The sequence below is a fragment of the Melanotaenia boesemani genome, chromosome 6 (assembly GCF_017639745.1).
Source record: "Melanotaenia boesemani isolate fMelBoe1 chromosome 6, fMelBoe1.pri, whole genome shotgun sequence".
NCBI lineage: Eukaryota > Metazoa > Chordata > Actinopteri > Atheriniformes > Melanotaeniidae > Melanotaenia > Melanotaenia boesemani.
The window spans coordinates 21,944,093-21,956,566 of NC_055687.1; the positions used below are offsets into that span (position 1 = coordinate 21,944,093).

Here is a 12,474-nt window from a genome sequence, read left to right on the forward strand (position 1 = left end):
TGGGTTGTCTTTAATAAATAATGTCAACTATTGTATATATAACAATGAACAGATTTCAGAATGATCTGATTTACTATGTTGCTGCTACCTGGAGCTTGCTATATTTCTAGCATATTCTACAATGGAAGTAGCAAAATATATCAATAGCTTTTAGAAATATTGAAACCCTGTGATTGAAACCGAGCACATTCTGCATCACTAAATGAAAGTGTTTCCCATCGTACGTCACTCACATTGTTTATGTGGAAGTTCCTTTGGAGGAGGTGTACAAGTCTGTCAAAACAGTTACAAAACAGGTGTAGTTTAGACAATGACTCAGCTTTTTACCACACTTTTAGTTAACTCTGTTAACCTATTTTTCAGTTGCTATATTGACACATCTACAGCATTGTCAAATCACAACAGTCTCCAAATGTAATCTGACTCCAAAATTCTCATTATTTTTGGCTGTCAAGAGCTCCAACTCTACATGTGTTTAAATACCATCAAGATGTAACAAAATGTGATTCGAGTTAGCAGTTGTCATGAAGTGTCCTTGTTCTGTTACTAAAATAGATAATGCATTGTTTTTCTTTATAGAATCTTTCTGGGGATCAATCCTGAAAGAGGAACAAACGCAGTGAAAAAGGGGAGAAAAAGGGCAGCATGTTCCAGCAAGACTGTTGACGTTCCTCTCTGAATTGAATGACTTAGAAAATCAGTGGAAACTTTAAGGACATAAATTATGTTTGAATTATTTTTGTGATTAGTAGAATGAGTTGATATTTCTTTGTTTTTTCTTTTCCTTAACCTCTTAAGTCCTATGGAAAACACTTTTGCTTTTGTAATGTGTTAAGTGTTGTAGTTGGAAACGCTGCATCATTTGTTTGTAAGATACATTGTTTTTCCATGATTTTATGGCCTGTCCCTTGTAGTGGACTTTGGGGTTTCTGTTGTAAAGAACGTAATTATGGAATGTCATGATACTGTTTATGTTTATGTGGCTACAATATAATGCTTTTTATTTATCGATTTATTTATTTATTTTTATGTTTTTGTTGTTTTGTTGTTTGTGAATTTCTTATACTTTCTTATACAGTAAGAACCTGAGTGTTTCTTATAAAACGAATTTCATGTTTATATCCTGTGCTGGGAACTTTTCTATAGGCAGAGTACAATCCTTTAAGACAGACCCTTATCAGGAAACAATCTACTGTAAGTGTGTCTTACACAATGCTATGTTTAGATACTCCTAGAAGCCTATAAGTCTGTCCATGTGTGGATTCTAAGGCAAATAACAGTCTGCTTACAGCTGCAATATAGTATTGTCCTAATCTATGTCTTTTTAAGTAATTCTAATTATTTATCAAATGTTGAGAATAAGACACTTCAGGCCTACTCACCACCTTTATTGTTCAGGCCTAAATAGTACACAATTTGCATAAGTAGGGATGGGTTTTAAGATAGACCACGCCCTGCTTTTTGCATCATCAACTCAACTATTGCAGCCCCTACATCTGCTTTCAGATTTCAGAAGCAGACGACTCAAATCTCTCAGACCAGCAAGAGAAAAGCCTCAGAAGGTAGGATTGTGGAAATGTTAATTACATATGAACAAATGAACATTTGTGATGAAGTATGATTGATTACATTTTTACCTATTTCTTACATGTGTTTATGCTTTTCTGATATTTAGATTTGATCTGACTGTTGAATGAGTGATTAGATTTATTCAGTGGATGAAATTTTAAATGTTTCTTAGAATAAATGGCAAAGAAAGTTAAAATAAATCATTCCTGAACAGTTAAAAAGGAATCTCTGTACACACCTGTGTAAGATTGTTAAAATGTTAAATAATAAGAAAATGTAAAATGTGGAAAATAACAACCAGGTTAAATAGACAATAAAAATGATAATTCCCCAAAGTATGAAATGTACGATTACTGCAGCAAAAATATTTATGCATGTTATGATAGTTAGTTTATTTCTATTTGCATGAACTAGGTTTTAAAAGAACTTGTGAACGCCACAACTTTCTTGGTTTTGAACTGATTTATTGAAGTTCTTTCCCAGTTTTCCACCCGTATTACACAGAGAAACTCATATTCACTAGTACGTCCCTAACAACTCATGTCTTACGATTTGAGAGTCTGTCCTCTACCAAAATCTGCTTAGTTAACTTAGTCCACTATCTGTTACCAGTTAAGCTTCCTTCTTTTTCTACCTTAAAGTTTTCTCTACTTCAAGTTATAAGCTCTTTTTCTGTTTTCTTCTTCTTTCTACCTTTATTTTCACAAAATTCCCTAAAATTTCTCTAATTCTCTCATTCCCCCCTAGTTTATGTGTCTCCAACACATAAACTGCTGAATTTAGCAGAGCTATTACCTCTCAGTATTATTTTACACATTGCTTCACATACACTGCTCCACACATCCCACACACACAGGAATCTTTACAGAAGTGCACAGCCATCTCACAGCCTCTCCAGACGGATCCACACAGTCATACTCGCCCTCTCTGGACCTGCTGCTGCGCGCTGAGAACTGAAGAGAAGCGGGACACTGGATCTGCCTTGTTTGGTGACGCATTATGTTGTGGAGTATTTCCTGGCTCTTGATGCCATTGTGTGATTTATTTTGTGGAAGCAGATGTGGTGGAGAAATAGTCTGTGATGGCATTTTGTAGTTTACTGTCCTTGATAACGTTCCATAGTTTTGTGAAGCCATCGTCTGGTTGATAACTTCTCCTCTCTTCTCGGTGCTGTACTGTTGTTTCCCCTTTGGTGTCCTTGGTGTCTTCATAGCCGTTTCTGTGATATGGTGACTTCATCATATGAAGATCTTCTTCTCTGGATCCTACTATTTTGTAGTAAATTACTTTAAGCTTATGATGTGACAAAAATACTTTCAGGTAAAAGAAGAGCTCCGGACATCAGCTTTATGTAAAAATAATGATGGTTTATTACAAAATGTGACATCGTAAACAGATATGCATCTCTGTGAGGTCTCTGAAGCCAATTGTAGAAAAACCCCCTGACCAGATGTGGGTGTGGTCTTATACTCTTTAGACAAATACATTTCTTATTAATGAATACCAGATGTTCCTCTGTGAGTCCAGTCTCAAGGACAGAGAACCTTATACGGTAAGAACCTGAGTGTGTCTTATGAAACGTGTGCTTCTCCAAATTTCATGTTTATATCCTGTGCTGGGAACTTTTCTATAGGCAGAGTACAATCCTTTAAGACAGACCCTTATCAGGAAACAATCTACTGTAAGTGTGTCTTACACAATGCTATGTTTAGATACTCCTAGAAGCCTATAAGCCTGTCCATGCGTGGATTCTAAGGCAAATAACACTCTGCTTACAGCTGCAATGAAGTATAGTCCTAATCTATGTCTTTTCAAGTAATTCTAATTATTTATCAAATGTTGAGAATAAGACACTTCAGGTCTACTCACCTATGGAAAGCCGTTTTATTCAAAATTAAATAAATAGAAAAATAACTAAATTATTGAATATATATATATAAATAAATAAATAAATATATATATATATATATATAAATAAATAAATATATATATATATATATATAAATAAATATATATACATATATATATATATATGCATTAATTTATTTAATTGGGATCATGAGGACACTTTTATTTTGGAGTAATTTTTGGGAGCAACATATAGTGCAGCACCACATTGTGCTGCGCCTATTTCGTACTTCTGTTTTATTTCAGATCCTTATATTCAAATTAAGGGGCGGGGCTTCTAGACGTGGGCTGAATGTAGTAGGGGCAGAGTAGAGTGCCTCTAGAGAGAGAGTGGCGCCACCGGAAGCTCAAAACGCTTGCCGATCACGTGGTCCATGTAGCCTTCAAAAGTTCCAGGAAGTGCTTTGCGGCCAATACCAAATAATAACGAAACTACGATAATCGGTAAATAATGATCAATGAAGACTTTGCTTTGCAATATTTTTATAGTTGTGTTCATTGATATGAATCATGTTAACTAAACCTGTATGACATCAACAGCAATGTAAATCGTAATATTTTCTGTTTTTTTAACTTTATCTTTCAGACTTGACTGAGGCATACCAACAGGTGACGACAATGATTTACCAAGTGACTACACAATAAATCTAGGCTCACAGCATAATGATAGCTGTTCTTACAGGAAATCTATATCCAATAAATAAAATTTAGATCCCAATTCATTTCAAATAAATGGGTTCTCTATTCTTACTTATTAGTATCTACTTGTGTGAATTGCTTTTAAGTCTTAAGACTTATTTTGACTGAGGCAGACTGATAACTACACAAGTCTGGACTCACAATATAATGTGTTCTTACAGAAAATCCATGGCAAATAAATAAAATTTTGATTTCAATTCATGGAAAATACATGGCTTTCTATCACTATTTGTTAACTATCCCAAGACTTACTCCCTACATATACACAATAAATCAGACAAACACCCTTTGTTTTCCAAATGCATTTAATACCTAAAAGAATTCCTTTACAATAGCATAAAACTCGACTAGATCAGCATATCTAGCCATTTCTTTTCTCTGCTATCCTTGAATACAGTCTTAACCATGGTATGCTGTGCTGCATGGGGATGCTCCAATCGCTCAGAGAAAGGCGTGCGTATGTATGGCTTCCCCAAAGACAGGGACAGAAGGAAAATATGGATGGCCAAAGTCAGCAGGATACATTTGACCACCATCAGGGACTGTGAAAACAAAAAAATATGTGAGGTAATCATATTAAAACAATGCATTTACACATTTTCAAAGACCATATCATTGGGATGTTTAATATTTTTAAATTAAACACAGAGAACACATCACAGGGATATTTATATGGTTGAGGTTGCAGAATGTAGAAAAAAAAGCCAGGAAACAACACTTAAAAGTGGCCAAACCAGGAAGGTGAAGAAGAACAGTATCCCAGTTAACGTCAGGCAACCCCAGAACTGCTGAAAGTTCTTCAGGACAATGCTGCATGAGGGCAGAGTGATATACTTCCCTTAAGCATCTCTCTGCTTCTCTGCTCTCATCCTGCACACTGAGTGCTGAGTGCTGTCTAGTGCAGCAAATGCATTCAAGTACAATCAGCCACTTATTTTGTATATGTATATTTTGTTAAGTTCTTAAGGTTAACATGTTTGTTACATTTAACAGGTTAGGCTTTATAGTTGCAAAGATTGCAAACATATATACTAAGAGTATTGTGCTATCTAATACTGTGTATTCATCTTCATATCTTTGTCCACAATTCCACAGCCTTATAAATACATTAAAATTAAATAAAAATGTAACTACAATTGCTCTCCCTACACATTAACCTCGCTATCAACGGTGTTGGATCAATTTATATTGACGAACAGAATTTACATTCATCAGCCTGTGGCATCTGTTGCTATCAGTGTGCTAGCATAAACTTTTATCGGTTTATAATCTCTAAATATATTAATCTAGACGGGGACAATCCGTCAACATATTTAATTACTCCTGTCAAGTTGATTTCGATGCACAACTGATATGGAAATATGACTATTAAAACATCTTACCTTGAAGAAGTGTAACTCCGACAATCTGCTCCATTGAAATACATTGACCGTCGCTTAGCTTTTGCTAACTTCCGGGAACTTTTGAGGGGCTCCATACGCCGCCATTGCTGTGAAAAAACTGAACCATTGCAGTGAACGGAGATGGCGCCACTCTCTCTCTAGAGGCACTCTACTCTGACCACACCAGCATCACTCAACAAACTCTGCCCATGTGCCCCTCCCCTTAATTTGAATATAAGGATCCGAAATAAAACAGAAGTACGAAATATATTTATATATGTATATATATTTATTTATTTATTTATATATATATATATTCATTTATATATATATATATATATATATATATATATATATATATATATACATTTATTCAATAATTTAGTTATTTTTCTATTTATTTAATTTAGAATAAAATGGCTTTCCATACTCACCACCTTTATTGTTCAGGCCTTAATAGTACACAATTTGCATAAGTAGGGATGAGTTTTAATATAGACCACCCCCTGCTTTTTGCATCATCAATTCTACTACTGCAGCCCCTACATCTGCTTTCAGATTTCAGAAGCAGATGACTCAAATCTCTCAGACCAGCAAGACAAAAGCCTCAGAAGGTAGGATTGTGGAAATGTTAATTACATATGAACAAATTAAAATTTGTGATAAAGTATGATTGATTACATTTTTACCTATTTCTTACATGTGTTTATGCTTTTCTGATATTTAGATTTGATCTGACTGTTGAATGAGTGATTAGATTTATTCAAAGATTCAAGATTCAAAGAGGTCTATTTTTCACATGCACAGTTATACATAGTACAATTGTACAGTGAAATGTGTTTTCTGTACCTGCATCCTTTAAGAATAAAGAAGAATAAGGTAAATATTTATAAAATTGTGTTGGGTAAACTCCGGCATCACCTTTGTCATGTTGGCACTATTAAAGTCTCCACCTACGATGCGGGCCGCTTCACGCTGACTAGCCTGAAGGGTGGCGATAGCCTCATGTAGCTCAGATAGTGCAGCATTCGTGTCCTCCTGGGGTGGAATATAGACGGCATTGATGATAACCGAAGTAAACTTACGGGGCAGGTAATGGGGACGACACTTAAGCGTCAGGAGCTCCAGGTTAGGCGAACAGGACTGCTTCAGTGTGACGACGTTCTTATTATCACACCATTTATTATTGATCATCAAGCACACCCCTCCGCCTCTCTTTTTCCCCGACTCACTAGTTCTGTCCATGCGATGAACGGATAGGAACTCCGCTGGTTGTACGGCGTGGTCAGGTATGAGAGGAGTCAGCCATATCTCGATGAGACAAACAATGTTGCTGTCCCGTATGTCCCTCTGGTACTTTAGCCGGGCTCTGAGCTCATCCAGCTTGTTCTCTAGTGACTGGACATTTGCCAGTAAGATGCTAGGCAGTGGCGTGTGGTGTGCTCTACGCCTCAACCTTTCTCTTACGCTGGCTCTTTTCCCCCGAGGCCTACTCTGTGACCTTGGCCCCCCACGTCCTCCTTTGTTAGTGTCGGCCCTCTGGCGCAAGATGTCTTGAGGCAAAGCCGGGTCAACATAAAAGGTTCTTAGAATACAGTTTGAGTACTGTATTCCAAGGTTAAGCAGTCTCTGCCTGTCATAAGTGATATGACAGAGTGCAGGAGAGCTTAGAAAGTTAAAAATAAGGAAAAAGAATACTATGTACAAAAAAAGTGTAGGAGCAGGTACAACAGCTGCTGACAATAGAGGCGCCATTTTTTTTTTTTTTCAGTGGATGAAATTTAAAATGTCTCTAAGAGTAAATGGCAAAGAAAGTTAAAATAAATCATTCCTGAACAGTTAAAAAGAAATCTCTGTACACACCTGTGTAAGACTGTTAAAATGTTAAATAATAAGAAAATGTAAAATGTGAAAAAAAACAACCAGGTTAAATAGACAATAAAAATGATAATTCCCCAAAGTATGAAATGTACGATTACTGCAGCAAAAATATTTATGCATGTGATGATAGTTTATTTCTATTTGCATGAACTAGGTTTTAAAAGAACTTGTGAACGCCACAATTTTCTTGGTTTTTTAACTGATTTAACAACAAGGGACTTTTATTTAAGGAAGTAAACAGTTCTTCCAAAGTGATTTTCCACAAAGACAGTGCCTTTATCTGTGGTGCTAAATACTGAGCTGTGATAGAAGGAAGTGCCCTTCACTGCTGTATAATCTCACTGTTGTGCTGAGAATGGGTGTGCTTTAGGATGTAACTACTGTCAAAGATTCGCTGATTTGTTCTCACGTTTGCCGTTCTCTCCTGACTCGCTCAAGCTTGTCCAACCACCACAGCTTGCACTACATGCTGTCTCTCCCTTCCCAAATTGAACGAGACATGAACAGCCAAGTCAGGAAGTATCCAAAGAGTAGTGGTTTTAACTAAAGTTACTGATTTTACAACCCATGAAGAAGAGTGATCCTAAGAAGACTTTGACAGAAAAGCTGAAATTAAATGAGGGGAGTATTTGACCAATAAGAAATGTTCGGTGCGGTTAAGATTTGAATCAGAAGTGACACCAAGATATTTAAACTCAGTGACTATTTCAATAGATTCATTATAGGTTTGATACACAGTTTACAAAAATAGTGGGAAGGTGAAGAATTTTCAGTTGATAATGATTCAAAACACACACTTAAGCAACCAAAATAAAATATTTTTCACATTAAGTTAAATTCATCAAAAAATAAATTAAATAAAATTAATTGGATAATAGAACATACATATATTTTTCAATAAAAAATGGTCATAGATTAAATACTTACAATGTTTTGAATAATTTCACATTTTATAGTTGAAAGCAGTGCAATTTACTTTTGATTAAACGTTATAATAATCACTGTTTTTTCTTTTTATTTTATTATTAGTTTCACCAAACTACTGGTCACCTGTCCAGGTCGTACCCTACCCCTTGCCTAGCAACAACTGGGATTAGCTCCAACCCCACCCTGTGATTGAAATAAGTAGGTATATACAATGGATGGATGAATACCAAACATTACTGTGTATTTCTTTATATTATAAAATTTTATATGAACATTTCACAGAGTATTACACCAACACCACTTCAGAGGAATGGACAAAAAAAGAAATATAATGATATTCTGTCTGCTTATGGCAGGTAAATAAGTTTTTTCATTTTACTTCCAGTCTTCTTGAACATACTCATGACTTACCTATTCTCACTTCTGTCCTTTTCAGCTACATGCTGCCCTGTGTTTAGTGCAGAGTGGAAGGCCACTGTTGTAAAACAGCTTAAGGCCCTGGTTTCTTCCTGTGTTGTGGTTCCCTGTTCGTTCACCCATCCTGGAGGAGAGCTGCCTGCTTCCAAACTCAGAGCCATTTGGCATCGTTTGGACGTAAAGACCCAAAATATATACCATGAAGATTCTAAAAAGATCTTGGACAGCTTTAAGGGCAGAACCCAGCTCTTAGGAAAGCTGGGTCAGGGCAACTGCACCCTAGAAATAATTGAAATTAAAGATCATGACAACGGCCCTTTTTGTTTCCGGATTGAACTAGTGAAGACACCTGATGACCCACCCACTAAAGAGAAGGTCTCCTTTGTTGAAGATTGTGTTGAGTTAAAAATGCACCGTATGTGGCCAACTCACCATAAAAATCACAGCATGTTTTCATAATTTGCCTCCTAACTTATCTTTTTCATTTAAAGATGATGACATAAAACCTGAACTGCATCAACTGAAGACACCTGTTCAAGGAAAACCTTTTACTATCACCTGTTCAGTCCATCATACCTGTCCCTCACACAAACCTGAACTCTCATGGAATCGGGGAAAAGCAGACGAGATCAGTGAGATTCAAACAAACATGAATTTTGGCAACTGGAAGACAGAGTCCATCCTGACATTCATTCCTGAGGAGAAGGATGACCACACTAATCTCACCTGCACAGTTGTGTTTAATGGAGGATTGAAATCCTCCACAACCATCACTCTCTATGTAAAACGTGAGACTTTTTTCTCTGTTTTTCTCTTTGTAGTCCAGTTTGATTCATTGTGTAATGCTGTGTAAATGAAAACTGGCTCTGTTTGCAGGCACAGAAAACTATAATCACATAATCATTCCTGTAACAGTGGCAGTTGGTACTGCTATGATCTTTGGACTTCTCTGCATTTTTATGGTGAAAAAATACAAGTGAGTAAATAGTAATTGACTGAGTAAATCAAATATTTAACAACTATTAAAAGAAAATATGTTTTTGTTCACATCCTGACTGTAATAATACAGTTATAACAGTTATACAATTTATAACAGTATTTTTTTTTTTTCCTGCTAAAGGGAGCGCATTGCAGAGCTGCAGAGTCGAGATGGCAGGTAAAAAAAATGTGTGAAACATACTAAATTCATCTTGTATAATGTCATATGAGTCTATTTTTTGAAAAAAAGAAACATAATCAAATGTTCTGTGAAATTCAGCATGTGGAATCGGATGTCCAGATTGTCCCGCAGTGAAGAAAAATGTATTTTATATTATTAATCTTAGATGGCTGAACAAAAAAAACTTGTCATAGTAACATTGATCTAATTCATAAATTAATCTATAAATGTTCAGCTTTCGTCCTAATGGCCCAGTCTGATCAAAGGCAAGAGACATTTTAAGGATAATTTTTATAAAACACATTTTGTCACTACTCCTCCGACAGCTTTAAACACATGTAATTTCTATATATTAATTGCTTAAAAAAAACTGAATCCAAATGACCATATTTGATACTGAATCTTTGTTTTTTGAATGTGTATATTGGTAAAGTTGAAACTTTTGTATTTGAAAAAATTCTTTCCCTAATTCATTTTCATAGTTCAGTTTCAGTTCTCTCCATTCAAATTCAGATCTGAAATTCAAATTCAGATCTGAAATTCAAACTTTTGTGCCACACAACCGGGACCTGATGTGAGGCAAAACTAGTCGATCGCAGATAGAGTAACGTCAGTTTTGTGCAGTTGTTCTCAATGGCTACAAGCAGAGGGGTGGCGGCGGGGAGAGAAAGAGAGAGAGAAATGGAGAGACGCTTAGATCCAGGCCAGCCACTCTCGCTACAACGGCAGTTACCATTTCTGCAATGGCACTTGCCGTTTCTGTAGCGGTAGTTGTGTACTACATCACACCGGTTCTCAAACAACTTCACTGGCTCCCAATAAAATTCAGAATCAACTACAAGATCCTGCTTTTCACCTTCAAATGTCTCCATAATCTGGCCCCTCCAGACTGGTAACTGTCTGACCTACTCCATATAGCTACTCCCTCCCGCACTCTCAGATCATCTTCCTCCATTCACCTTTCTGTGCCCCGTGCCCGTCTCACCACCATGGGGAGCAGAGCCTTCAGTCGCTCTGCTCCCCAGCTCTGGAACACACTCCCACCTGAACTCCGTAACATCGACTCACTTCCATCATTCAAATCACAACTTAAAACTCATCTGTTTAAACTGGCCTTCTCACCTTAATGTTTTTAACTGTCTGCTGCATGATGTTTGTTTTGATGTTTTGTCTTATGTTTTAACTGATTTTAATTGTCTTTTGTGAGGTGACCTTGGGTCTTGAAAGGCGCCTTGAAATAAAATTTATTATTATTATTATTATTACTACTGCTACGGCTGTTTTTGAATTGCAAACCGGGGACAAATCAAGTTTTTTTAATTGAATTTAATGGAGCTGAATCTATTTTGCATTTATGTGTGCAAGTAGGATCCCTTGTTTATATCAGTGGTGAGGAACCCTGGTCGTCAAGGGCCACAGTCCTAAAAGATTTAGATGTTTCCCTGCTTCAGTACGTCTGATTCAAATGAACGAGTCACCGAGCAGAACTTGAAAAGCTGTTGGATCCATTGATTTGTATCAAATATATATATATATATATATATATATATATATATATATATATATATATATATATATATATTATTTTTTTTTGTTATTATTTATTTTTTTGTTGTTACAGGAGACCAAAAGGGGACATAGTGGAATTTGGTAACAGGTAAGTTTATTAAATTTCAACAATTTAAAGAGATCACAGCTGTTTCCAAACTGTATTCCATCTCCAAAATGGTACATAGTAACTCATGTCACTGTTTCTTTTCTTTTTTGCTGTTGGTGTTAATGGACCTTAGACAGCTGAAGTCCTGCAATTACAGAGGGGTATAATAATTTGTCAGTGATTTATTCTATGGAATCTCATACCGGTCCAATAACCATTTTTGATAATTATCTTTATTTCTTGCAGGACCTTGATGACGGTGACGATATGAATACTGCAGATTTAAATGTCTATAAAACATATCAGAAAGTTTCAGAGAAAGTTTATGATCAACACAAACAACAAGTCTACTCTTATCATGCTCGCAATCACTTGTGATCAGCTACCTTCATTCAAAGATAATAACAAGGCAAAAAATAATACCTGTGCTATACTACCAAGGGTTAGCCTACAGTTATACTTAAAATGATTAATATGTGACAATCCCTTGTTATATCTTTTCACAGAAGTAACCTCCTATGTTAAGCCATTATTAAATCCCAAAATTCATATTTTGTGTTCTGATTTTTTTTATATATATAAAAATTCTGTCTGCTGTTATTTGCATAAAATTAAATACTTATTTGAAAGTAATAAGACTTTTGCGTGTGTGTGTGTGTGTGTCAGGTGCTTGAGTAAATGGGCTAAATATAAATTCCTCTTTAACATTTTAGTGGCTTAACTGGGAGTTTGTCTGTTCTGTTCCTCAGCAGATCTAAACAGCTCACTGAAAGCTCCCCCAGTGGGTGTCCAAATTCAGTCCTCGAGTCCCACTATCCTGCAGGTTTTCAATGTGTCCCTACTCCAACACATCTGATTCAAATTAAATGAATCCA

At 36.0% G+C, this 12,474-nt stretch overlaps 1 protein-coding gene across 5 annotated transcripts; it reads left to right on the plus strand.

Moving 5' to 3' along the window:
- The first annotated feature begins 1,093 nt into the window (after positions 1-1,093).
- LOC121642483 (myeloid cell surface antigen CD33-like) lies at positions 1,094-12,254 on the plus strand. Of its 5 annotated transcripts, none has more exons than XM_041989250.1 (11): positions 1,490-1,562; positions 6,117-6,172; positions 8,469-8,564; positions 8,649-8,722; positions 8,803-9,198; positions 9,275-9,571; positions 9,660-9,759; positions 9,904-9,939; positions 11,564-11,599; positions 11,733-11,760; positions 11,846-12,254. In XM_041989250.1, exons 4-11 carry the CDS (start codon positions 8,677-8,679, stop codon positions 11,975-11,977), a joined length of 1,071 nt encoding a protein of 356 aa, XP_041845184.1. In that variant the 5' UTR covers positions 1,490-1,562; positions 6,117-6,172; positions 8,469-8,564; positions 8,649-8,676; the 3' UTR covers positions 11,978-12,254. The 5 variants fall into 5 exon arrangements, with proteins under 5 accessions (XP_041845188.1, XP_041845184.1, XP_041845185.1 ...); XM_041989251.1 differs by lacking the exon at positions 1,490-1,562 and adding an exon at positions 1,584-3,121; XM_041989252.1 differs by lacking the exon at positions 1,490-1,562 and adding an exon at positions 1,584-3,121 and having other exon boundaries at positions 8,498-8,564.
- Positions 12,255-12,474: the final 220 nt, after the last annotated feature.